Source organism: Felis catus, chromosome B2, assembly GCF_018350175.1.
Source record: "Felis catus isolate Fca126 chromosome B2, F.catus_Fca126_mat1.0, whole genome shotgun sequence".
NCBI lineage: Eukaryota > Metazoa > Chordata > Mammalia > Carnivora > Felidae > Felis > Felis catus.
In genome coordinates this window covers 39908045-39933529 of record NC_058372.1, presented here as the reverse complement: position 1 = coordinate 39933529, position 25485 = coordinate 39908045, and the positions used below count along the sequence as shown (strand labels likewise).

Genomic DNA, 25485 nt, shown 5'->3' with positions numbered 1-25485 from the left:
TTCAGTCCTCGTACCCAGAGCACAGTCTCCCAGGTATTGTACTGAGGCACATGGGCTGCGGATGTGTTTTCAGTAATGAACCCCTTAGCCCTTGAGGCAGCCAGAGTAAAATAACTTTTTATTGCTTCTAAATTTTCCTTTTATCGCTCCTCCATTTGCATTTCACTTCTCCCCCTCCTCCTCCTCCTCCTTCTTCTCCTCCTCCTCCTCCTCCTCCTCTTCCCATCTCTTAGCCCCTAGTCTTCAGTCTGTTTTTGTAGAGGCCCTAACGGACAATGGAAAAGCCTGAATAAAAGGAGGACAAAAATTACAGTCAGTCAATATTGTTAGTATTGTGGTGGGGTTTGATGGGGTTAAAGCCAGTGGCTGCAGGGAAGTCTGTTGGTTTCATTTACCTGTCTTTCCCCACCACCAACAATCGGGTTGGCTCTATTCAGAACTCCTCTGTCCCTTTCTTCATCTCCTGGTTTTGCCTGCTGACTGGAAATACAAGTTGGATAGTCATTTTCTCTCTTTCCTTTGGTTTCCTAGGTTTTTGGGTCCACTGCAATGACTCAAAGCTGAATGTATGCAGTGTCGAGGAAGTGTGCAAAACTCAAGCCTACATCCTTTTTTACACTCAAAGAACAGTTCAGGGCAATGCAAGAATTTCAGAAACCCAACTCCAAGCTCAGGTGCAGCCCAGCAACAACGATGAGGGCAGACCACGGACCTTCCCCTGAATGGGAGGCATGTATCAAGGACTGGCTTGCTTTTAAACTGTTGGTGTTCATACATCTTTCCTCTTATAGGAAATAAGGTTTAGTGCAGGAACAGATTGCTAGGTTTGCCTCACTGGGACTACAGCAGAAGGTGCCAGGTGACTTCCTATCCTATCCTAAAATCTGTAGTCACCTTTCTTTTGAATGGATTTGGGAATTCCCTCTTTGATAAATCAAAAGGAGTAACTTCTATGAAGATTCTTTCATCAGTTGCTTCTGAATATAGAGGATCTGGGTGGAGGAAAGAGGGAGAAAATTGATCATATGCAGCGAGGAGAGCAGCCATGTTTTCTTTCCATTCTGTGACCCCCACTAATCAGGACCTCCTGCAACGCCAGAGGAACCCTCCTGTTGTGAGGAGCCCAGGACAGAGCACATGAGGTGGGGCCCTGGGCTGGCAGCTTGCTGGATGAGATTGGTTCCAGGGCAGGAGGTGAATAATAAGGATTTGTTCCTACAAAGGAAGTAACCATCAGGGGTTCAAAACATGCAGACTTCCTTTTTTAGATGATAGCAGTGGAAGAGTGGAATGAGATGCATAGAGCAAATTTCCCCCATGCAGAATGGGAGATTTTTCCAGTGTCCGACCCTCCCTGGCTGCTACTGCTGCTGTCACTTAATCATTCCACATCTCCTGAGACTGGTGTGAACAACCCTCTATTCTAAAGAAGGAGCAGTTCATATGGGGAAGCAATACATTGTCCCTGACACGTTCTTTCTTGCATGCTGAGCCTGAGGGCATTCCTGGCTACCCAGTTCTGTAGCACATCCCTGGTTCAGGTGTAGGGCAAGCACATGGTTTGGTTTAAATTGGTGTTTAGGTCAGTTGTCTGAGGCTTTCTCAGAACTCGGTTGAGGAGAGAGGCAGGGATAGCCGGTGGTCCAGGCCGTATCTGAATGCCTGGCACCTGCCCTCACCTCCATGCAGCATGCAGCTTTTCTTAGCCTGCAGCTTCTTTCTGGCACCTAGAGGGCTAGAACATTTTTGTTCAACACAAGGTTTGGGAATTTCTGCTTTCCTAGGGCTAAGGAATCTGCCCACATAGGTTCGAACAGTTCACTGCTGCTGGCCCTGGCCTATCTCCTCCTAAATCTGATAATCCCTACTGTTTCTTTATCTAACTACACTCAATTCATCAGAGAAAAAAAGAGTGCCCTGTCCTTAAGTGCTAGTAAAATACATCTTTGTTTTTATACTGGATCAGTTTCTAAGTGGAATGATGGAAACCCTCCACCCCATCAGGCACCACTGAATTTCCCTTCTCAATCCTTCAGTTAGACTCACCAGTAAAAGTGAACGTAAACCAGAAGTCTCATCGTGGGGGCTGCTGAAGTCTGCCTCAACCTGTCATTATGAATGCTCATCTTTTGACTGAGTGTATCATACGAACATTTCAATTCAGGTAGGAATACAGTTGTCACACTTGAAGGAAGCAGATGTGGAGGGAGTTTGGGGAAGGGTGGGAGGTTGGGAAAGAGAGGGTAAAGAATGAGGGTCGTAGCTTAGGGGTGTTGGTGAGCCCCATTTCCAGAGCAGGTCTGTAGCATTTGCTGTTGACCTCTTTTGAGATGAACTCTCCCGTAGGACCTGACAGACAGCACTGAGACATGGAGGAAATTCAGACAGAAAATGGCTCACCCTGATAAGGGGGAGTGACTATATATTTTAAATTAAACTTGCTTTTTCCAACACTGTGAGGTTTCTGTAATATTTAGCTTTTATTTGGAAGCGATAGCGTATGGCATTTTTTATGCTGTTTGGTTTATATTGTCTACTGCAGGCTTTTTTGTATAAGCTTGGCCCAGGGCTCACCCTCTCCTGGACACTGTTTTAAAGTGTCACAGCTGCCCTTGCTGCCAGAGGCTCTGATGTAAAGGTATACTCTCTAGATCCACGTTTTTTAAGTTGGCAGGATTGGTGAAGACTTTTTTGTGGCAATGGAAAAGCCCATTAACTCAAAAAAAGAGAGAGAGAGAGAGTAAGAAGGAAAGGAAAATATAAGTTGTGCCTCATCTTTCTTTGAATGCTGTACTTATTATTCTAGAAAAAGAGAACTTACAAATGGAAAAGAACTAATAGAGCAGCTACTTCATCCCTCAGGCTGTCTAGGGGGAAATACTTCAGAAAAATGAACATTTAATGGAAAATTAAAAGATCTTCAAACTTAATTTTTAAAAATAGTTTTATACCAAATATTTATAAGAATTATTAAGCAGATTTAAGGATTTTGTAAAATAAGTGCTTAACTTAGCTGAGCACCCACATATCAAATTAATAAAATGGTTTAAAGGGAGTTGGACCAGAAACCACTAGAGTCCTCGCTGAGCTGCAAACTCTCGAAGGTGCCCCTGCAGTCACAGACACCTCAGGTACCCAGAGGCAGCAGCACTAGACGCTGTTGAGAAGTTAGTATTTATGGAGATTTTTATTAAAGAGTTCCCTGCTGCATAAGCTGATGGCTATTGTGAGGGAAGTGTCCCTTTGCCTTTAATTTATTTGCATATTGGAAGTAGATGGATTTCTTAGTTGCATCTTACTTTAAATCGAAACATTCTAAAGAGAAGAAAATAAGAACCAGGTAGAAGTTGACTAGATGCTGCCAAATCAAACCCAAGATCTCCTAACTGAACCTTACGGGCCTGCTTCTCCCAGGCAAGTAGTTAGAGTCCCATTCCAGGAACCCTTTGTAGTTGGCTGGTGTGTTTACTTCCTGCTGTAGCCAGCCAAGATGAATGCACCCTGGCCCTCAAAAAGGATCTTTACCTCAGTCTAGCTTGACCCTCATCCTTGTGGTTGCCTCGGAGATGAGCATCCATGCTAGTGTTAAAAAAAAAAAAAAAAAAAAAAAAAATTAGGAATGCCCTCAACAGCCAGGAACTGAAGCTCTTATTAAATGGCAGGCAGAGCTCTTGCCAGCTTTGATCCAGTCCCCTCTCGGGCTGAGGGGGGCAGTGCCACACTGTAAAGAATTTCCAGATGTCTCTTAAAATGTCATGAATAAAATTAGAAACTGTAGAAGTGTTAATGTGTCCTATGGACTCAATAGCAGAGTTTATTTTTGGTTTTAATGGCAAGGCTTCTAGCGTCAATGATTGTACAAGTTCCCTTCTCTGGCTGTGCTTCCAGTTCCATCCCAGTGCAAGAACTAGTGAAGTGGGTTGGCCTGGCAGTGGGGCATGGCCCTAACCAGGCCCCAGAAGCCTGAGAGAGGTCGACAGTAGGACAGAATGAAAACTTGGTTGGGTGTGGGGGGTGGGATGTGGGTGGGCAGGCAGGGAGGGGGAAATGGAGTTTGTTCTACTTATTGATAAAGCTTTGTGAACTAATTTTATACAATTCATAACATTTGGTGCCTTGTACCCAGTTATGGTTTGCATGGGATTGAAAAGATTAAGGGAAAGGATGCCTCCGTATCATTTTAAGTGGCAAATGGGTCTGTACAGTGTAAAGGACAGTTGGTATCAGACTTTGTAAAAGCATTTCATTTCATGTGTGTAAAAGATAATTATTACCAGCAAATTCTGAAATTTTACTGTAATGTCCAAAATCTTTGGATTTGTCACTATTCATCAAATGGCTGCTTTCCAAGGCAGACTATGTCCTCTATTCTTTTTCACCACTCCTTTTATGTTCCAAACATTAACTCGGGCCTTTTCGGGTAGGCTGGGAGTGCTACCTCTTCCTAAACATATACTATATACCCTTGCCGGGTTATACCTTATAAGTGGAAGGGTTGCTTTCCAGCTGGTTGGGAGAGCACAAATGTTCAGAAAGGGCCTTTTTTTCTAATGCTGGGCAACTTAGGGTAGAAGTCAAACAAAAATGATTCCTCCTGAGGTATTACTTTCATTAGTTCTGAAGTTCTTTTGCACAAAATTTCAGGAAGCAGTGTAGAACACAACCTCCTATATGTGAACCTTGAGACTGTAAGGCAAGCCAGTGCACTGTGTAATATGCAAAAGAGAAGGCTCAAAGAACCTGTCCCAGCCACCCCCGCCCCAGCCCCTTTCCTGGCAGGTGCTGACTAGAATGGTGCTGAGTGGCTGTGGAAGGGGAGAAGACCCAGTCTGCTCACCTGCAGGGCTGTTTATAGCCTGTTCCTTTTACTCTGACCTTAAGGTTTCCAATGAGCTCATGAGACTTCACCAAAGGGTGTTTAGAAAGCTCACCACTTGAAGCACATTTGATAACTGGTTCCCTCAGCCTAATTACTGGCCTAATTAGGTGAGGAGGTTGTACCTTTGGAGCAAAATCTCCCATGGCAACTTAGTTTTTTTTTTTTTTTACCGGGTAAGTATGCACCTCCCTGGTGGTGGTTCCTTTTTTTCAAGTCAGCACTAAAGCTAAAAAGCGCCTTCTAAATATGACTGTGAGTTTAGTTTTGTATCTTCCACCTTTAACCATTCTCTTGGTCTAGGGCTTTGACTTGAACCAAGTGTTACTTTATTCTTTTAACCCACACATTGCTCTAAATACACCATAGCCACTAGGGCATTAAGGCAAATGGTCATTTTTGTGGACTCTTTCCTTACTTCTGCTGGCATGTTTCCATTTAAAATCTAAATAGGTAGTAGAAGAGATTTCCATAGTACTGTTAACCAGCCAGGGCTGAATATCACGTCACCGATGTAAAATGGACTTCCCTTGGGGAGGGTGTTGTGTTGGAATGGTAAAAGCCAGCATTTTCATTTACAAAATTAATGACTGTTCATCAAAATTTTGGGAAATTGTAGACTTGAGAGCTTTACTTGCTAAATTCTTAACACTTGAGGAATGAAGCCAGTTTAAATGAAACTTTACCATGCCAGTATTATGGCTTTATAAACTGACTAACAGTAAATGAAGCTATAACATTAAATTTTGAGTGAAATGTGAATTATGCTTTTGGAAGCTGCCATGTCATCATTGCTGGATTTTTCTTTTCAACTTTAAAAAACCTTTTAAAGTAGACTTTTCAGTTGTGAGTAGGATCGGGTTGCCGACTTCAAGGATCTGTTTCCTATCAATGAAGGACAGGAGGTGCTGGTATTTGTCTTAGTGGTCTGATACAGATATGAATGGGCTTAGAATCTATGCTATGGCTTAAAAGTTTCCTTCCTGGTCACCATTTGGGAGGTGATGGCTTCAAACCTAAGCCTTGCTCTCATGTATATGACCCTTCCTCATCTTAACACCCAGTAAGTTACAAAACTATCAAATCATCTGTGGTCCCAGTATAGATAGATTCTTAGAGAGTGAGGGCTTCGTGGTAAGCTAGCCACAGGCCTGAATTCACAGCTCAAACTCTTCCCTAACAGGTGGGACCTACCCGATCAATACAAGAGAATGGTGCTTTTTAAAATACATATACAATCTAATTCTCAATCAGATTTCTTAATGAGATTTATGCCGGTAGGGTCAAGAAGGACTGTTTTGTCCTTTTGACCTTTTGTGAACAGATTGCTCGACATCTGTCAACTCTAACAATTAGGCCACTGTGGTGCATTCATACTGACCTCCCTTTCCAATTCATGTCCTTTAATCCCATACTAGTTCCACAGGAGACTTGGCATGGAAAAGCAGGATTTTTAAAAATGCCTAGTAGATGGGGTGCCTGGCTGGCTCAGTTGGAAGATCATGTGACTTCTGATCTCGGGATTGTGAATTTGAGCCCCATGTTGGGTGTACAGACTACTTAAATAAACTTTAAAAATAAAACAATAACGATAAAAATACCTAGAATAAATCAAGTAGAAAAAAATGGCCATGGGGAACTTGTCTCTATTTCCACATCTTTCTGAGCCTACATGAGTCTTTTCCATGCCAGTTCCTTTCATATTCCATTTCCAAAGAACTCCAAACTCCTGGACAGTGGCACTACCATGACTTTTAGGGTCAGAAAACATTTCCTTGGGAAGAAAGCTTCCTCAAGCAGTTTCTTTAGTGCCCACTGCCCAGGCTTGCTTACACCTTGCCTCCACCTGCACACCACTGCCCTCTTTCTACCAACAAATCCCACTCTATTACAGCAACAATGCCCCCTTGGTGCCTGGAAAACCCACCTGGTGCACTAAAATGCTATGCAACACCAAATGGCTTCTTCTTCTAGTTCTGCTCAAAAATGGAAATTCCTCAAAAATAAGTTTCCTCTTATGTTCACATCAAGTACAATGGCTACAGTTTCCTTTTTTTTTTTTTTTTTCAACATGAAGCAAACCACCTCTGTAACAATCCATGTTTGAGGCTTGTTCCTGTCTCTTTTGAGTGTGAAATATAAATCATGTTTTTATGATTTTTGTAAATCTTGACTTTTTACACCTTGTTTTTGTAAGCCGAAGTTTCTTATTAAAAGAATAAAATGATTTGTCTTTGCGTGCAGTCTTTATTCCAAATATTTGTTAAAATACCATTAGGTTATTCCTCAGGACAAGAGCAAAAATCACCCCCTGCAGAAACTTTGGACCTATGTACAGAACTTTATAGAACAGAGGACAACACTTTGGCTGAAGCCTGACTGCTGACCAGAGAATGGAGTTCTGAGTGGGCTCAACGAAGAAAAGGCAATCGGGAAGGGAAGGTGCCCATCTGAATGAAACTTCAACTTCCATCAGGGAAAGTCTTGTGATGGTCAAAGATTGGAGGCTGTTTTTGGAAGGTTCGAGTACAGCACAGGGGGTTCCATGTGTCTGCAATCAGACAACAGGACAACGGTGGCATTAGAAATGTAAAAGCCTGAAGGGAAATTAGGAAGAGACTCAAAATTTCTTGCAATGTCTGTAAACATATTTAACTAGGAGTAGCCAAGGGCCTTATGTCAAGTCTCTCTCCTTCATTTTATAAACAGAAGATAAAAATTATTGCTTCTCTCTGCCTTTAGGGCTCCTAGACACGCAGAACAGTAGTTAAGTGCTTACCTATTTGGCTATACCCCTGGCTGAGGGGCCATTAGATCAATGTCACTCAAATTCCTGGCCAGCCAAACGCCTGCAGCAAAAAGCCCCAAATTGAGGATCAAGTTCCTGGAAAAAGAATATTTGATTAACCTTGTGCTGAGTCACTTGTCTTTAATGAAACATACCACGAGTAAAGGTTTACCATAACCACCCTGGAAAAACCTCCTGGGGGCACAAAGACTGTTCTAGAACTGCAGGAAGGTAGATCTTTACGAAGGCAGGTTGCCCACGACCCACGTGGTTACTTGCTTGGCAGTCGTTCCTGTGTCTAACGGGATCAAATGCAAAAGCCAATTAAACACTCGCCCAGGGCTGAAAAGCCTGTGCGCTGGCGCCTCTTCCTCCCGGGTCCCCCTGGTCAGGGTGAGATTCTGTAGACAGCCCAGTAACTGAAAAGATCGCTTTTGCCGCACGGGAACTCTCCCAGTCAAGGACCTCTCCAAAGCACAGCCAGAGCCACTGCGAGGCCAAAACGCTGGCAAATGTAAAGGCGCCAGGTTGGGCGAAGATGGGAAGTATGGGAGGTGTGTATAGGGGAGCGGAGGGCCAGAAAGGGACAAGTTCCCGGGCTTCGGTTACCTCCGGAAATCGTTCCTGTCGGTGGCGAAGCGGTAGACGCCCCGAAGCCAATCTCCCACGTTGTCCGGAATTTCGGGAGCTTCATTCGCCGCGCCCGGGGCGCTCACGCCGACGCCACTGGAAGCCATAGTAGTATCCTCGGGATCCACAAGGCCTCGCCCGAGGCACGGTGCCGGCGCCGGAGGATACGCAACTTCCGGTCTCGCACTTCCGCCGGCTACGGACCGGCAGGGGGCGCAGCTGCTCCAGAGAGGTCGGGCGTCCGGGTGGGAGAGCTCCTGGGCTGCGCGTCCCCGAGCTCCTCAAGGGGAGGAGCGCGGCCTGGCACTACAGTCGCCTGGAGGCGTCCCGCCTCTGGCTCCCTTTTGGCCTTCAGCTGGCCAACCTGTCACTGCCACACGTGGTCTCTGAATGATCACTTCATTGGCTCAGGAAGATGATGAGGATGGGGCTGTCCCAGCCTGCGGGGGTGGGGATAGGGCTTAGCTCAGCAGGGGATGCGTAGCTTTGGGGATGGGGTTCCCCAAGAAAGTCTCCATCAGAAGTCATAGAATACGCAGGCTTAAGAGGGAGCACTCCAAGTTTGTGGTCTCGCCGCCTCTCCCAGGCGTGCCCTTGACTGCGTTCAGTCTAGGATTTTTATAGGGGGAGGAGAGCCTCGTTCTCCCACCTCACAGATCACCCCCCCCCCCCCCCCCCGTCTCCGGGCTGCGCCACTAGCAAATGGTGCAGTGCTTCCTGGAGGTGTCGCTGTCCCCAGCTTGGAGGCTTCTGGGGGTCTTCCAGGGCCCGGTAAGACGCTGGCCTAAGAAAAAGCCTTCGGGTTCCGAGTCAGAAGAAGAGGAGCAGGTGGGGCAGGCATCGAGGGGCGTCTCCAGGCGGCCCTGCTCCCGCCCTGTGGGTGCCTCCACCTTGTCCCCCGTTCGACGCTGCTGCCTTGGACTGGATCCAAGCAGCTCCCTCTGGGTTTCCAGACTGGAGCGGGGGGCAGCGGCGAGAAGGGCAGCTCGGGAGACCGTAGCGGCATCCAGCGGGGTGCGGTCCCTTTCTTCAACTCTGTCAACACCCGCCTCCCCTGTTCCGGGCCGGGTCAGAAACGCCCATCTCAGAGTCCCGACACTCCAGCTCCGGGATCAGAGAGGGGCGGGCCCCAGAAGCCAGTCCCCGTTGGGGCCCGGCCCCCCCCCCCGCCCCGCCCCCGAGCCGTGCGCGCCGCCGCCGCGGACCCGACTTCTCTACCAGGCTCCCCCGCCCCTCCCCGCCGCCGCCCACCAGAGGGCGACCGCGTCCCCAGTCCGGGAGTGAGTCCCGCGCCGCAGCCCCAACGGTGGCGCGGGGTGGGTTCGGGAGGCCCTTGGAGCGCTCCGGCCAGGGACGCGCGGTGAGAGCTGCGGGCCCCGAGGCTCGGGTCGGGGCGGGGGGGTGCGGTGGGGGGGACGGGGGCGCTGCTGGAGGGACGGGACGGCGTGGGACCGGGGCGAGGGTCCCAGTCCGGGAGAATCCCCTCCTCAGCCCAGCCCAAGCCGCTGCCCCCTTCCCCTTTGATCTGCACTTTCTCCTCCCTTACCGGGGGACGCCCTACCTTCCAGTGTCTGGGCCCGGCTCGAGCCGGAAACCGAATAGCGACTCTCAAAGCAGCTGGGGCAGCAGGGGCCGCCCCCCGGCAGGGCATAAAGTCCCCCGCCCAAGGGCCCGGCGCAGTCCTGACAGCAGAAGTGGTTCTCGTGCCAGCGCCGTCCCTCCGCCTCGGTGCAGCGCCGGGAGAAGATCAGCTGGGAGAGGGAGGGAGAGCAGTTCATTCATTCATTCATTCATCCACTAGCTCATTCATTCACCCAATAACCACGCCTTATACCCAGTTAACGCTAAAGCACGTCGTCTACAGACATCCCATCTGATCTACTCCACCACTCTCGGATGCAGGGAGGGCTGATTGGCCTAGCCAGGATCCCGCTAGCAGGTGGCACAGCCTGAAGAAGTGCGACCCTGGTCGCTTGGACTCCCAACCCAGGGTTCCACTCTGCCTCATATACTGACAGTATGGCAGTTCCTCGCCTGATCAGGCACAGCACTGGGCACCAGGAAAGCTGAGATGAACGTCTGTCCGACACTCCCTGCTCCGGAGAAATTCTTAGTCCACGAAAATCTGGGGGACTCTGCTTGCGGTCGGGGAGGGTACAAGACAAGTCCCCATGCCCAAAGCTCAAGCGAGAACACAGGGAACACAGAAGTCCCAGGCTGGTTCTGAGAGTTCTCCATTCCTGAGTGCTGGAAGAGGTGTCCCCTTACATCCTGCCACGTTGGACCCTAGGCAACCCTCCCAGTTCTCCCCCAGCGCCAATCCACCCCCCCACCCCCCCACCCCCCCACCCCCCCCCCCGCCTTCGGGGGCTGTACCTGGTCACAAGCCGGGCAGCGCGGCCGCAGCAGCTCTGCGTGATGGCGGCCGCAGTAAAGACTTCCGTCGTGGTAGAAGTAGATGAGGTTTATCAGGGCCTGGCCGCAGGCCTGGCAGGCAAAGCAAGCCCGGTGCCAGTAGCGCCGCTCCCCTGCCCGGGCTGCGAACACTCCGTACTCCCCTGGCCTCAGCCGCTCCCTGCACTGCCGGGCGCGGATGCTCAGCTGCCCAGAGGCCGCATCATGCTCCTAGCTTCCCTCCTGGCGCTTCCATCCCACCCCCCACCGAACTGTTCTCCCCCCCCCGCCCCTGGCAAGCCCACCTCCACTGCAGGCGCCACTGGAGAACCCCTAAACTTGGCTTCTCTTTTTCCTCAAGTTTTCCAAGCTGTCCATCCCCCCTTTTCCCACCCGAGTCCCTAGAGCTAGCCCCTTCTGCAGAACTGAGAGGGCAAAGGGGAATGGGGGGGGGGGGGCACTACGTACCTTCTCGCAGGTGTGTTCTGGCAGCTCGGGAGGTACCAGGAGGGCCACCCCCTGTCCCAGGGCCTCCCGCCTCCTCTGAGCACAGAAGAGCCGCAGCTCTGCCAGCTCATCCTCCCCAAGGGCCAGGCAGTAGCGCTCCTGCAAAAACAGGCCTCCACTGTGAGTGGGAGAGCCCCAGCAGGCAAGACTGAAGTTCAATTGGAGAGAGAAGGCTTAGCCGCTGGGTCAGAGGAAGGTTGTAGAACCTCCAGGAGGTGCAGAAGATAACAGCACAGAAGGGCATTGAGAAGGAGAGGGAAAGAGGGAAGAGAGTTGGAAATAAGTCTACATCAGTCTCACTTTCCCCCAGGAATGGCCACCACTCAGGTCCTGACAGCCCACAGCACTGAGCCCTGTCACCACATATTTAGATCCTTGCCCCCCAGTGAGCTGTAGCTCACTATCGCTTTCTGTTGTGTTTTTCCAATGTATTCCACATTTCTCCTGTCTTGCCTCCCCAAGTGAACTGTAAGCCTTTAGTCTGGGCGCACACAGGGCCTTAATAAATACTTAACCATACTTTCTACATTTGTACATTCCATTATCGGTTTCAAAAGTCGTTCATGTCCATTTTCTCATTTGCTCCTCAACTAAGCATTGTAAGCAGAGGGGATGCTATCCCCTCCCCCCACCCCTCCGCCCCCCCCCCCCCCCCCCCGCCCCGTGTGGACTTGGAAACTCGGGCTGGGGCTGGAGCGGGATGGCTTCTTCAATTACTAGCGTAGCTAGGCCCTAGATCCGTGTCCTCTGGCTTCTGGCCCCACAGTAAATAAAGAGAGGGAGATGAGAAAGAGGGATGCTGGGGAGAGGGAGACCCACGTCGCTGTCCTGTGGAGGCAGCTGCTGCAGGAGGATCCGAAGCCCAGGCTGGTTGGGGGCCCAGTTGGTGTCCAAGCCAGGAAGCCCCAAGCTCAGAATTTCAGGGTCCTGAGGAGATGCGGCAGGAGAGGGGTGGTTGGGTTTGCCTTCCTCTTCTTTCCTCCTCTCCTCACTGCCACCCCTTCTCCAATCTGGAACAACTTCCAAGCACCCCCTCCTTCAAGATCAAGACAAGGACAGGTGGTCTGCTCCTGCATTTGTGCTCTGATGGAGGCAGGTTGGGGAGGCCCCGCTCCCCCCCAAATGGTATCCTTTCTTATGCTTTAAGTCACCCCTTTTACTCCTTAGGGCCAAAGCCTAGAGTCTGCCCGGACAGCACAGACCCCCTAGAGGAAGTAATGTGTATTCATGTGAAGAAGTTCACATGTATTCATGTGAAGAATGTGAAGGTGACGGACCCCTATATCCCGACGCAAGGGGGCTGTAGAGACAAGGATTATTCTTGCAAAGAGAAGAGGGCCACTGGAGGTTGGGCAGAAAGGCTAACATCCTTCCAGGTGGTGGAAAGGGGAGGAGGTCAGTCTGTAGGATGGAGAGCATGTTGGGGCCAGAGGGAAGGGCAGGGCTCCTACTACCTGCTCAGAAGTTTCCTCAGGATCCTCCTTGGGCAAGTGGCCTGGGTCAGTGTCTGAGTCGGCTGGCGGACCTAGCTCCCAAGGGGTGAGGCTCTCCCCTCGGTGGGGCCAGCCAGAGTTCAGCACTGACATTGGTGACAAAGTCTGCCCAGAAAACAAGAACACTTCCCATTAATCAGGCCCTTACAACATGCCGGGCAGTGGTAAGTGCTTTGCAGGCATTGTCTCCTTCAGTTCTCCCAATCACCAAGTGAGGTGGGTGGTCTTCTTGACCCCATTTTGCAGATGGCCAAACTGAGGGTCAGAGAGGATAAATGCCGGAGGTCACACAGCTACCAAGTGGCAGAGCCACATCTTGGAAGCCAGGCCTTCTGGCTCCAGAATTTCTGAAGCTCAAACTCTGGGGTCTCCCAAGACCCAGACATAGGAAAGAGGAGGCCCATCGTGGAAAGAGAGGGCATTCTGCCTTTCTAGAGAGCCCCGCCTCCCCAGCCTCAACTCCCACCCTTCCTGACAGTGCACTGAACACCCCAGTGAGCCTGCTTCCTCCGCACTCCCAACACAGGCCCTCCTTTTCCAGCTGTAGGCTCAGGGCAGGTAAAAGGACCACTTCACCAGGAACCCCTTCCCAGCCCCTCCAGCCTGTACCAGCTCTCCCTTCCCTGAGCTCCAGAAGTAAGTACATTCCGCACCCTGAGAGATTTAGTACCTAATGTTTCTCTTTGTGCCCTGTGCCCCTCTCAGTTCCTCATCTAGTCTATAAGCCCGAGGACAAAAGAAAATATTGTGCTTGTGGATTCTACCTAGAGCAGCAATTTCCGGTTTCATCGGATAATTCTAAATACATCTCTTCAGCCCTCCTCTGGGCCAGACCTAGCAGGACCACAGTATCTTGAGGGGTGGGGGTGACTACTGAAGTAGAAAAGGAATGGGCCCTGCCCTCAAGGAGCTCATGGCCCAGTGGGTAAGACAGAGATGAGACCAGGGAGAACGAGGCCAGAGCTCTGGGCAGGTATGTACAATACCCTCCGAAGAAAAATAACCAGAGCAACTTTTCTATGACGTTTACTCTGTGCAAGGGACTATGTTAGCATTTTACATAATATTATGCATCCTCATAACAATCCTATCAGGTCGTTTCTGTTACCCCATTTTCCAGTTGAAACAAAGAAACAAACTGAGGTTAACCTACCTAAGGTTACATTAGAAAATTAAGGGATATTCTAGGAAGAGGCTGCTTTGGAGATCTGGGATGGATTCTGACTGCAGCTGGGCACAGGAGGGCCTCACCAAATCTCAGTCCTCTTTATAAGACCCAGCTTTGCGGCTGGGAACAAAATTTGGACTATAACAGTTATATTGCTTCCCAGCCCTGCAAGGCACCCCCCAGCCCCCTTCCGAAGTCCTGCGCCACCCAGCCCTGCTTCCACACCCATCTGCTTCCTTCCTGTTCTGTCCCTCTGGTCCTGTTTCCTGTGGAAAACAGCCAGTGTGGGCTGTTCATACTCAGGGCTAAGAGTAGCCACTAACTCTAACACCAATGCCCCTGCCCCAGGCAGCAAGAGGCCCTTGGGGGAGGGTGCGAACAGGACAGGGGTCATCTGGGATCTCAGAGTGGATTGGGACCCTGTTTTCCGGGTTATAGTATGAAATTGCCCCCCACAGAAACAACACTCAGAAATCAGCCTTCACCCCTCACCCTCCCATACTCCCACCTCCACTCAGCACTGGACCCCGTCTTACTAACATGCTGGATTCCTTCAAGAATTCTCGTCCCCTCCTTGGATAAGGGCTGAAACCCCTCTCCCGCCCCTGCGCAGGTGCGACCCGGCTCAAGGGCAGAGCCTGAGCGGCCCCTAGGGACTGGGGAGGTAAAAGGATGGGAAGGTTTTCCGCGGACAATGGAGGGAGAAGTGTCCGATCCCGCCAAGAGTCTTCTCGATAGATCCCCAAAGTTTTTTCTTGGACTTCCCCAGGAGTCAGTTGGGGTCCCCAGTCTGGCTGTTGGGAGTTTAGGGGAAGGAATGGGACTCTGCTGGGGTCTCACCCTCGCTGCGCGCCGGTGTCCGGGCCGTTCTTGACAGACCCCGTCGTCGGGCCTCCACCTAGTCCCCACCCCGAGGACTCAGCGCCTGCCCCTGCCCACCCCGGGAGTGCAGCCCTTCCTCCCCCCCCCCTCCCCCGTCCCCCGCAGTCCCTGCCCGCCCCTCAGGGACTGGTAGAGCCAGTGGCTCGGGAGGGGCCTGGTGATGCAGCCAGAAGGAAAGCATTTGGGGGATCTCAGGGTGGAAATTGTGCAGCCTCCACTGCCCCTGTCCCCACTCCCAGGTGTTTAGCGCCGGCACCGCGCCCCCGCGGGCACTGGGCCGACACTAGGGTGCCGTCGTTTTGCCGGGTCTTCTCTCAGTCGCTCCCGGAACACAAAGTCTCTCGGAGCCAGCACGTCCCCACCCCCCCCCCCCGACCCTCCCTCGGGTCTCCTAGCTCCGCCCCTCTCTGTCTGTTCTCACCCCCACCCAGTTGCCTTTCCCGGTCCCCAGCCCCTTTTAGGGATCCTTCTCCTTGCGCTTCTCCCTTCCGACCCTTCAGACCTTTCCCCCATCTTTTTTGTCTCTTCCCTACCCGGGTTCCTTTTCTGATCCCGGGAGTGGAAACCTCTGGGTCCACCTCTGTTTCCCTCTTCAGCCCCGCCCCTCGCCCCGCCCCCGCCCAGGTTCCGCCCTGCCCCCGCGGGGCTAGCTTCGCTGCTGGCCCGGAGCGCCCTCTGGCGTGTGCGCATGCTCCTTGCTCCTGACTGCAAAGTCCTCCAAAGGGACCTTCTAGGCTGCGCGCCTGTCGCCCCCGATCGGGTCCGCCCGCCCGCAGCGTCTCGTTGGTGTTGCCGGTGACCTCCGACCCCGCGACCGCGGGGCGGGGCGGGGAGGCCTTAGCTCCGGGCGGGCGGCGGCAGCTGCAGCGGGACCCGGGAGCGGGGCCCGGCGCCGCCCGGGCCGCGGGGCGATGTGAGTCGGGGCGCGGCGGGGCGGGGACGAGGCGGTTCCACCGAGGCCGCACCGCGCCGCGCCGCAGTCTCCGCTCCCTCCAGAGGAAGCCCAGGGCGGGCGGGCGGTGGAATCCCGGGGCTGGGGGCGGGGATCCAGGGACTGCGCGCGGCCCCGACCTCCCCCATTGCTTCCCAGTGTCTGTAGAAATTCCCCTGACAGCCCCGCAACCTAAATCTGTCGCTCACGCCCCAGAACCACCCCACCCCCACTCACCTCCGGACACACCTTCGCTAGTCCTGGAGCCCTCAGAACCCCTTCACTCTTGCGAATTCTGTTACGCCCGCAGAGCCACCATTCTCCGGGATGCCCCCGAATGCTTCCAGAGCTCTGTGGTTCCTCTGATCCTGCATACGCCCCATTCTCCTTGCACCATGCTCAAATGCAAAAAAAACTTGCCCACGTTTCTCTGAGCCCTCTTACATATTTTGAGTCCCCATAATCCCTGACACTCCGCATCTCCAATCCATACGTATCCCAGACCTGAGCCCCCTCTTCCTGTCTCAGCCAACGTAACCCCCTTCAGTGAAGTGTCATGATATATCCTGATACCTTAAAGACAAATGAAGGGGACAGAAAAAGATGCAACACCCTCCCCCATCTTGCACCCTGTAGTTCTTGGTTTCACCCTCAGACTCCTTTTTGATGGCTCAAGCCTCGGTATTTTCCCAGCTGCCCGTCTTTAGGCTGTGTACATCTCCCTGAGCCTGCTTCCTTCTTCCAGAGAGTAAGCCAGACCAGGGGGTGGGGGTCCTTTTATCTGGGAAGTTGTCTGAGGAAGCAAAGCCCAAGGGGCCCTGGGAAAACATACTGCTTCTGGAAAGCAAGAGGGTGGGATTTCAAGGATCTCCAAGGTCCTGGCTTGCCAATTTGTCCACCTGGGGCTCCGATCTCTGAAATTTTGATTTATTGTTAGCATGTATGTTAAAAATTTTAAGCCTTTCAGAACTTGGAGAACAGAAAATCTATCAGGTTTCCGAATGTGAGATTGAGGGAGCTTGTTCTGGAAGAGGCAAATGTCCATTTTAGTGACGTTTTTCCTATGCACTTCTAGAAGTTATTTCAGCGAGAAACTCTGCAGGTTACAGATGTTTCCCTTGAAAACTAAGGCCTTGAGGTGGGAGGTGGGAGGTCGACTTGCCAGAGTCTCCCAGATGCTTAATGGCAACAAAACAGACTAGAAGATTGGTTTTCTGAATCTTAAGCCAGTGTTCTTTCCCATACATCATAGTGTCCTTTTGAGAAAGCTCTCTGTAAAGTTCCCCACAAAGGTAAAGTGGTGGTTTTGGTGTTGGTTGTAACAGGATTCAGATGGGGTCGGGGTCTAGAGGTAACTTAAAAGGTTGCCTCAAACTCAAACTCATTGCTGCGGTGGGAATCACTCCCTCTCAGCGCCTGTGGGGCTTGGAATTGGTGGCCCCTTTGCCCTTGATCTCACTTTCTTCTTTGTGTTTCTGTCCCCTTAGGACCTGGAACAGATAATCCAGGTGGGATGGACTGACAGCAAGTGAGTTTCATTAACAATTGGGGGCGAGGATGAAAGGTTTCCACTAACCTGTGGTCTCTGTCTCCTGTGCTAGGTGAGCCCCAGGTGTGTCCCAGAGGGATCCAGGTGACTTCTCTGCAGACTACCTGCCATGACGCCCCACCAAGAACAGGGGGAATAAAGTGGGGGTCCTTCCCCATGCCCCTCCCATGGTCAGCTCCCCAATGGCCTGGGTGAGGTGAGAGTTGTTTATAGGAGCCACTTTTCTGGAGTTTTCCAAGTTGGAAATGGGGGATATAGGAATGGGGGATATAGGTCAGGATTGTTCAAGGCTCTACATGTTCAGTGGGAGTTCTAGAAGGATATCTAATCCTACAGATTCATTTCTTGTATCGAGTTGCAACCCATTCTGGTTGGGATCGTTCTGTGCATTTGCCTGCTCCCGTAGGTCTTTCAAGCTTGATGGTGTCCTCTCCATTCTAGACAGAGGCCCAACCATTGTGACATATACTCCAAGTGCCATAATCCTGGAGGGAAAAGCCAGATAGTAAGTCCTCTGGTCTCCCCTTTAGATGAAGGAGAGAAAACCCAGCATTTATTTTTTCCATGAAGGAATAGCTAATCGAGGTTATAAAAATTGTGCCCTGTTTTAAGTTCAGTCTTCTTACTGTATCTTTTGGCCATAATGTAATACCCCATGGAAGAGAACACCAAAAAGATAAATTTGAAGTAGATGTTGGGATGGTAGGGAGGGAAAAAAAAAGAGAATTTGGGAGATGTGGGAAGGGTGAGGTGGAAAAGAAGACAAAAAAAAAAAAAAAAAATGAAAGGTCCAGGCCAAAGTGTCGGGAACTGCCCAGTTACAGTTTGTTTGCTAAATCTGAATGAGGGCCCCAAACTAGCACCCACCTCCCCCTGAAGCAAATCACTTCTTCTGGTTCCCTGCTTGTATCCATTCCCTTCTTTTCCCGCAGCCCAGGCTTCCCTTCGCTTTCATTACATCTGTCAAAATCCTACTCACTTCTCAAGGTCACGGTCAGATGGTACCTCTGAGAAGCTCTCTTCCATCCCTCTGTCAGAATTAATCTTTAACACATCCTCACTTGAATTAATGTCTATCCAGTGCATGCCTGGCCCTCGATTGAGAGTGTGAATTTCTTAAAAAAAGATTTTTTTGGGGGGCGCCTGGGTGGCGCAGTCGGTTAAGCGTCCGACTTCAGCCAGGTCACGATCTCGCGGTCCGTGAGTTCGAGCCCCGCGTCAGGCTCTGGGCTGATGGCTCGGAGCCTGGAGCCTGTTTCCGATTCTGTATCTCCCTCTCTCTCTGCCCCTCCCCCGTTCATGCTCTGTCTCTCTCTGTCCCCCAAAAAATAAATAAACGTTGAAAAAAAAAATTTAAAAAAAAAAAGATTTTTTTTCCAATGCTTATTTATTTTTGAGAGAGAAAGAGAGACAGAGACAGAGACAGAGAGACAGAGTGTGAGTGGGGGAGGGACAGAAAAAGAGAGACACAGAATCTGAAGCAGGATGCAGGCTCTGAGCTGGCCGCACAGAGCCCGACGTGGGGCTTGAACTCACAAACTGTGAGATCATGACCTGAGCTGAAGTCGGACGCCCAACCAACTGAGCTACCCAGGCGCCCCGAGAATGTGAATTTCTTCAAGGAGGGACAGTGTCCCACTGTGCCCAAGAGTAGGTGATCACAACGAGGTCGTTCTGCCAGAGTCCCCAGAGTGAGGCTTTTTGGAGCTGACCTCGATGACCTTATCCCTTATGTTTTTCCCTAGGGCAGACTGGCTGCTCTGACACCATGGGGAGCTGCTGCAGCTGCCTGAACAGAGACAGCGTCCCAGACAACCACCCTACCAAGTTCAAGGTACCCACCGCCCCCTGAGCTCTCCTGAGCTCTCCCAGCATGGCCTCCTGGGCTCAGGCCAACCTGTTGAGTTGCCTCTGCCTCCCCAGAGAAGGTGAAGGGACAGGCTGAGGTTGTGGCTAAGATGCCTCAGAGCTGCTGAAGTGGCCTGGGGAGCAGGGCCCAGGCTGCTGCCAGTGCTGTGGTTCTCCTACGCCGTTACTAACTACAAAGAATGAAGAAATACTGTGATGAAAAATCGTGCTTTTAGAACATTCATTCCTGCCAGTTTATCTTTGTAGCTTTACATATATATGTATGTATGTGTGTATATATGCATATACGTATGTATGTATATGTGTGTATGTGTGTGTATATAAATGTGTACACACACATACACGTATGGTGGTTTTTTTGGAGAAAACAACAAGTCTCCATTAATGGGTTAATATACATAAAGTATTTAAAGCAGTGCATAACACCTGGAAGCCCAATATTAGTGTTTGCTCTTCACTTTGGGAAGGTAAGGCCGGGCCCAGTGGACCTGTGCACCCCTGGCCACCTGCCACCTCTCACCTCCCTGTAGGGGGAGCCCCCTCCCCGCACTCAGCTTGTGAGGCACAGGTTTCTCCTGCTCACCAGAAGAGGGAGCCCTTAGCAAGGGCCTGGAGTTGGGGAGGGGGTGGAGAAGGTCTGTGTTCTGTCCTGGGCTTGACTCTCCCCCGGGGGTCTTAAGATTTTGAACTTATAATCGAACCCCTTCCTCCATTAGCATCTGGTCCTTGGATACAAGCGGTGGACCATCCGAGGTTATCTAACCTTGGCCGTCAAACCATCTGACCTTGGAGGTCACCTAACCACCCCTGCCTCACTGCCCAGATAACAAAGCAGAGGCCTAGAGAGCTGCTGTGGGTCCTTGGCACTGCTTCATCCGCTTAGTCTCCCAGCGATCATTTGGCATCTCCGGGGAGTCTGGTAGAGGCAGGCGAGCCCCGTGACCCCCCAGCCCTAGCCCTGCATTGGCCTGCCTCCCAATGGCTCTGGGACCCCTACATACTTGATGGGCCCACTCAATGACCCTTCTGTTCCCTGCCCCTCAGGTGACGAATGTGGATGACGAGGGGGTGGAGCTGGGCTCCGGAATCATGGAGCTAACACAGAGCGAGCTGGTGCTGCACCTGCATCGGCGCGAGGCTGTCCGCTGGCCCTACCTCTGCCTGCGGCGCTATGGCTATGACTCCAACCTCTTCTCCTTTGAGAGTGGCCGCCGGTGTCAGACGGGCCAGGGTGAGTACCGCCCCTGGGATAGGGGCGAGGGGCTGGGGCCGGAGGTCATAGCTCAGGGGACCATGGGGAAGCCTGTTGGCTTGGCAGGTGTTGCCCAGAGAAGGGAAGGTTGATGGCCAGGAGCACACAGCATGTTGATATGGAACTAAGTGGACTCCCAGGCCGGTGCTCCTTCTCTTCTGTCACTGTGGCCCCAGCCTGGGACCTTCTGTGGGGGCATTTGTTGCACAGCCCATGGGAAAGAGCCAGTGCTCCCGAGGCCAGAGCCTGCCTGGGAGAGCAAGCAAGTTCTTTTCCCTCTGTGACCAGTTTCGAGGGACCCTTGTCCACTACACAGGAACAGACTTTCTTGTGGGCCCCCAAGTCCTATACCCTGGAGCCATGAACAATGAAGGGTCAGGGTCAGGGTCAGGCTAGAGGCTCTGATTACCTTGGGCCTGCATGGCTTGTGAATGCTAGGCTTGGGGAGGCCAGACTCTAGTGTCTCTGATATACAGAGTAACCCTGGAGAAGTTCATCCTTGTCTCCTGTCACCTGTGGGCAGTGGAGTATGATGTGTTCTCCCTTCCTGCCCTTTCTCCCTGCAGCCAGGGGTCAGAGAGTAGTGATCATTCCATGAAGTCAAGGCTAGAGCCCGCCCTGGCTCTTTGAAGGAGTAGCATGGTCTCGGCTTATCTTGTAGGACCCGGGCCTGAGTTCTGCAGAGAGAACCTAGTACGGGCTTGTGTTGGATGCAGTTGGGGTTGTGACAGCAGGGTTGCAACGAACGAGCTTGTCTGATGAGGCCACCATCACAGCAGTGAGCCTCTGACGTCCTGCTGGCTGCGAGCCTTCCCTTCCACACATCTTACCCTTTGGGCGTCTGAGGTAGGGGATGTTAAACACTGGCTGAGCAGAGAGAGGACAGGAAGGGGCTTCTCCTCCTCGTGGTATTTAAGCAGCAGTTGGGATCCCAGAGGGGTCGCCCTAGGCCCCCACACCGGGTTCTCCTAAAACTCCAGGCTTTCCCAGCCTTTTGTAGCCCCTAACATGTCTTGCCAGAAAGGTCCTTTTCCTTCCCCATCCCCCTCCCCTTGCTGTCCATCCCATCCCTGCAAACCTCAGTTGTCCCATACCCCAGCCTGGTTGTGGTGCTCACACACACCCCAAGTAGCCTCCCCTGAGCCCTGGACCCTGCTGTTGCCAGGATGGGGTGTGTAGAATTCCAGGCTGGCCCAGCACCCCAGGGACATCTTTGGAGCCCTTGAGTCACGGGTACTCAGCCCAGGCCTGCCGTCCCTGGGACTGTGAGCTGATGCATTGGAATCTGAGGGGCCGTCAGGACAGCTGCATTGAGGAGACACAAGATGGCCTTGCCATGTGTGTCCTAGAGCGAGTCTGCTCGTCCTTCCGTCCTTCCAGCACCAGAGATTAAGTTCCATGAGGCCAGGGGCCCATCCAGAGTAGACATTCCCTCTCCGGCTAGGCAGTGGCTAAGTACCCAGGGAACAGGCAACGAACAGGACAGCTCTCCTGCCCTCGTGGAGCTTGGAGGTGGTTGGACTGGAGCCGAGGCTTGGTGCCCTGGGTAGAGCTCCTTTTTCTGGGGAGTGATAGGCAGAGGGAGACAGGGGCAGCATGTGAAGTGTCATCTAACACAGTCCAGCCTCTTACCCCTTATCTTCAGGGCACAGCCCCAGTGCGTGCTTGAAATCACAGATAGTACTGAACCCTGTATTCACCATGCATTCCCTTACACATACGTGCCCGTGATAAGGTCTCATGTATAAATGAGGCGCAGTAAGAGATGAACAACTGTTACTAGTAATAAGGCAAAGCAGTTATAACAACGTACTGTAGGAAGAGCTAGGTGAGCGTGGTCTCTCTCAACATGCCTTACGGTAGCGCCCTCACCCTTGTGACGAGCGAGGCGAGATGATAACATGCCCGCGAGGTGGGAGGAGGTGAGGGGAGTGATGCAGGCGCTGTGACCTGGCGTGAGGCTGCTACTGACATTCTGACAGTCTGTCAGAAGGAGGCTCATGTGCCTCTGGACCCTGGTTGACTGCGGGTGACAGAAACTGCAGAAAGCAAAGCCGTGGATAAGGGGCAGCTGCCATCCTTTTCTGCTTTGGTGTTTACTTCTCTTCCCCTCACCCGTGTTCACACACATCCTTGTGAACACGATTTAACCGTGGGGGAGTATAGGTGAGGTATTAGATCTCTAGACAGTGGTAATGGATAGTGGGGGGGGGGACAGGAAGGGGCCTGGGGCCCAACTCCTCCCAGAACTCTTGGATTTTAGAGTGTGCTCAGGATGAGGAGGGCACTTCCCGTCCCCTGCAGGCCTGGGACCGGCGTTCAGGGACATTTTCCTGAGCTTTGTGCATCCGTTCAACCTCTCTGGTCCTTTTCTACTGGTACACGGTCAGAGGGGCCTCACTTCTTCCTCTCCTTCTTCAGGGATATTCGCGTTCAAGTGCTCCCGGGCCGAGGAGATCTTCAACCTGCTTCAGGATCTGATGCAGTGCAATAGCATCAATGTGATGGAAGAGCCAGTCATCATCACCCGCAACAGTCACCCGACTGAGCTCGACCTCCCTCGGGCCCCCCAGCCTCCCAATGGTGAGGAGACCCCGTCCTTGGCACCTCAGCCTCCACATCTGTACGCACAAGCACAGGCCCAGGCAGTGCCGGTCTTGGAGGCACGAGTCAGGCAGGCAGGTGGGATGGCTGGGTGATCCATGCTTCCAGGACAGTTGCCCACCATCAGATGACTCTTGGGGATGAACAAGTCCCCGTCTGGGCCAGTCAGGTGACTCATGCTGACGCTGGGGAGTCCTGGGCCTTGTATTGACTGATGGTCTGGGAAGCAGACGGGGAGACGTTGGGTTTCCATGGAAACAGCAGTCTGGAGCTATTTTGCTTCCTTCCATCTACTGGGTCATACCCAGCTTGGTTCAGGCATCTTTGCCCATGACTGATTTCTGGAGAGGTTCCCTCAGCTTCTACTTATTTATTCACTGAGTCCACACTGAGCCCCTGCTGCATATTTTGCTCTCCATGAACTGGCCCATGGTAGGGAGCTGGGGACGGTGCGGGGGTGGGGGGTGGGGGCAGTGCGCAGAAGAAATAGAAACGCGGCCCCTGGTGTCTGGGAGCTTCCCTGAAGCTCACTGGCAGAGCTAGAATGAGATGAAGGGACAGTGATGACAAGGTGGCCTTAAGTGTTTCAGATAAGGCTGTAATGGGGGAAATGGGGCTCACACTGAGCTTTGAGGGAAGGGGCAGGGTTTGAACCACCGAGAGGTGAAAGATAACAGGGGCTGCTGGTTCAGTAGAGCTAACCATCTGGGGGCCCTGGGAGCGTGTCCCCTCCCGTTGGAGGACTCCCAGGACACCACACATGCAGTGGCAGGTGGTTGAAGTACCTCCCCCCCCACCACTGCTGACCTGGGCTTGTCTCCTGTGTGCCCAGCTCTAGGCTACACTGTCTCCAGCTTCTCCAATGGCTTCCTTGGCTGCCCAGGGGAGGGCCCGAGATTCTCAGCACCCCGGCGCCCCTCGACGAGCAGCCTGCGACACCCCTCGCTTGGGGAAGAGTCCACTCATGCCCTCATTGCCCCTGATGAGCAGGTGAGCAAGCAGCTGCCCTGCTCCTCCCCGTCGGTCTGGGTGGGGATGGGGGACTGGGAAACAGGGCGCCTCGTAAGGATCACGGGAGGGGAGGAACGTTGATAGGGTCCCTTACTGTCCCAGAAAGGGATGCAGCTTCCCTGGGAGGTGTGGAGGACAAGGAAGAGGGGGAAACTCCAGCACTTTTCCCCTATGCCTCTCTTATCCGTTCCCTTCTGTTCTCTCCTCCTTCCCTGCCCTCGGGCCTACCTGCTTCCCCTGGACTCTTTCCCCCAGTCCCACACCTATGTCAACACGCCAGCCGGTGAGGATGACCACCGCAGGAACCGGCATTGCCTGCAGCCCCTGCCTGAGGGCCAGGTGCCCTTCCCCCCGCAGGCCCGGGGCCCTGACCCACGGGACCCCCAGGTGTTCCTGCAGCCGGGCCAGGTGAAGTTTGTGTTGGGCCCAACCCCTGCTCGGCGGCACATGATGAAGTGCCAGGGCCTCTGCCCCAGCCTGCATGACCCCCCGCCCCACAACAACAACAACGAGGGCCCTTCCGAGTGCACTGCCCAGCCCAAGTGCACCTATGAGAACGTCAGTGCGGGGCTGCGGCCAGGGGCTGGCTGGAGACTGAGCACGGAGGAGCCAGGCTGGAATGGCCTTGCCCACCGCCGGGCGGCCCTGCTGCACTATGAGAACCTGCCCTCCCTGCCCCCTGTGTGGGAGAGCCACGCCCAGCAGCTGGGGGAGGAGGCTGGGGATGACGGAGACTCGAGGGACGGGCTCACTCCCTCCTCCAATGGCTTCCCTGATGGCGAGGAGGATGAGACCCCGCTGCAGAAGCCCACCAGCACCCGGGCTGCCCTCCGTAGCCATGGCAGCTTCCCTGTGCCGCTGACCCGCCGCCGAGGCTCCCCGAGGGTCTTCAACTTCGATTTCCGCCGGCCGGGCCCCGAGCCCCCCAGGCAGCTCAACTACATCCAGGTGGAGCTGAAAGGCTGGGGTGGAGACCGCCCCAAGGGGCCCCAGAACCCCTCGGTCCCCCGAGCCCCTGTGCCCACCACCCACCCTGCCCGCAGCTCAGACTCCTACGCCGTGATTGACCTCAAAAAGACCGTGGCCATGTCCAACCTGCAGAGGGCGCTGCCCCGAGACGATGGCACTGCCAGGAAAACCCGGCACAACAGCACCGACTTGCCTCTGTAGGGACTTCCTTCCTCACGCTCCGCCTCACGCTCCTGTCCCCTGAACCCACACCCTGGGGTTCAAGGTTGCTTTGCAGAAGGGCATTGAGGTGGAACCAGATGCTTCCCTGCGCTGGCTGGGGTCCCCAAAGATATCAGCCACTGAGTCTCCTGGTCTCCAAGTTGGGGAGAAGAAGGGTGACCAGGCGAGGAGGGAGCTGTGACGTAAACTGTGAAGGGTTCCTGTGATGCATTTAGTGCCCTCCCGTTATGTCCATTTGTCTTGTCTGTCGTCTGTGTGTTTTCTTTAGTTGAAATTTGGAAACATTTTGTACCTGTTGATTTTATTTATCAGTTTATTTTTCTATTTATTGTTTTAAATG

At 52.8% G+C, this 25485-nt stretch overlaps 4 protein-coding genes across 20 annotated transcripts in view; 2 read left to right on the top strand and 2 right to left on the bottom strand.

The window, feature by feature from the left end:
* Positions 1-7103, top strand: part of USP49 (ubiquitin specific peptidase 49) — a 95714-nt gene extending 88611 nt beyond the window's left edge. For 10 of the 13 annotated variants that reach the window (XM_045057540.1, XM_023253959.2, XM_045057539.1 and 7 more), the window contains one exon: positions 532-7103. In XM_045057540.1, coding sequence (XP_044913475.1) covers positions 532-722 — 191 coding nt within the window. In that variant the 3' untranslated portion in view covers positions 723-7103. The remainder of the gene's footprint in view (positions 1-531) is intronic. The other 3 variants (XM_045057543.1, XM_045057544.1, XM_045057537.1) reach the window with 2 other exon arrangements.
* On the top strand, positions 2044-25485 carry FRS3 (fibroblast growth factor receptor substrate 3). 3 transcript variants are annotated; one of them, XM_045057546.1, is made up of 8 exons: positions 15563-15651; positions 17157-17177; positions 17271-17414; positions 18964-19052; positions 20132-20318; positions 22761-22922; positions 23776-23933; positions 24210-25485. In XM_045057546.1, the coding sequence occupies exons 4-8, from the start codon at positions 18987-18989 to the stop codon at positions 25122-25124; spliced, it is 1488 nt and encodes a 495-aa protein (XP_044913481.1). In that variant the 5' UTR covers positions 15563-15651; positions 17157-17177; positions 17271-17414; positions 18964-18986; the 3' UTR covers positions 25125-25485. The 3 variants fall into 3 exon arrangements, with proteins under 3 accessions (XP_003986181.1, XP_044913480.1, XP_044913481.1); XM_003986132.6 differs by lacking the exons at positions 15563-15651; positions 17157-17177 and adding an exon at positions 2044-2164; XM_045057545.1 differs by lacking the exon at positions 17157-17177 and having other exon boundaries at positions 15513-15651.
* On the bottom strand, positions 7104-8554 carry TOMM6 (translocase of outer mitochondrial membrane 6). Its single transcript, XM_003986133.6, has 3 exons — positions 8274-8554; positions 7656-7760; positions 7104-7427 (listed from the first exon to the last, which is right to left on the bottom strand). Exons 1-2 carry the CDS (start codon positions 8399-8401, stop codon positions 7664-7666), a joined length of 225 nt encoding a protein of 74 aa, XP_003986182.1. The 5' UTR covers positions 8402-8554; the 3' UTR covers positions 7104-7427; positions 7656-7663.
* Positions 8968-15336, bottom strand: PRICKLE4 (prickle planar cell polarity protein 4). Of its 3 annotated transcripts, none has more exons than XM_023253965.2 (7): positions 15272-15336; positions 12650-12793; positions 12015-12122; positions 11157-11294; positions 10671-10874; positions 9856-10045; positions 8968-9348 (listed from the first exon to the last, which is right to left on the bottom strand). In XM_023253965.2, the coding sequence occupies exons 2-7, from the start codon at positions 12779-12781 to the stop codon at positions 8990-8992; spliced, it is 1131 nt and encodes a 376-aa protein (XP_023109733.2). In that variant the 5' UTR covers positions 12782-12793; positions 15272-15336; the 3' UTR covers positions 8968-8989. The 3 variants fall into 3 exon arrangements, with proteins under 3 accessions (XP_023109733.2, XP_023109732.2, XP_044913482.1); XM_023253964.2 differs by lacking the exon at positions 15272-15336 and adding an exon at positions 14697-14817; XM_045057547.1 differs by lacking the exon at positions 15272-15336 and having other exon boundaries at positions 10671-10781; positions 12650-14785.

Excerpts from the sequence above, each read along its gene's own strand:
- PRICKLE4 (XM_023253965.2), bottom strand. The coding sequence starts at position 12,781 with ATGTCAGTGCTGAACTCTGGCTGGCCCCACCGAGGGGAGAGCCTCACC. Across the intron at positions 12,123-12,649 it reads CTGAGGAAACTTCTGAGCAG|GACCCTGAAATTCTGAGCTT; the intron begins GTAGTAGGAGCC and ends GCATCTCCTCAG. Across the intron at positions 9,349-9,855 it reads CCGGGCCCAGACACTGGAAG|GGGAGGCGGGTGTTGACAGA; the intron begins GTAGGGCGTCCC and ends GGCCCGGAACAG.
- FRS3 (XM_003986132.6), top strand. The coding sequence starts at position 18,987 with ATGGGGAGCTGCTGCAGCTGCCTGAACAGAGACAGCGTCCCAGACAAC. Across the intron at positions 20,319-22,760 it reads CCGGTGTCAGACGGGCCAGG|GGATATTCGCGTTCAAGTGC; the intron begins GTGAGTACCGCC and ends CTCCTTCTTCAG. Across the intron at positions 23,934-24,209 it reads TCATTGCCCCTGATGAGCAG|TCCCACACCTATGTCAACAC; the intron begins GTGAGCAAGCAG and ends TCTTTCCCCCAG.
- TOMM6 (XM_003986133.6), bottom strand. The coding sequence starts at position 8,401 with ATGGCTTCCAGTGGCGTCGGCGTGAGCGCCCCGGGCGCGGCGAATGAA. Across the intron at positions 7,761-8,273 it reads GACAGGAACGATTTCCGGAG|GAACTTGATCCTCAATTTGG; the intron begins GTAACCGAAGCC and ends TTCTTTTTCCAG.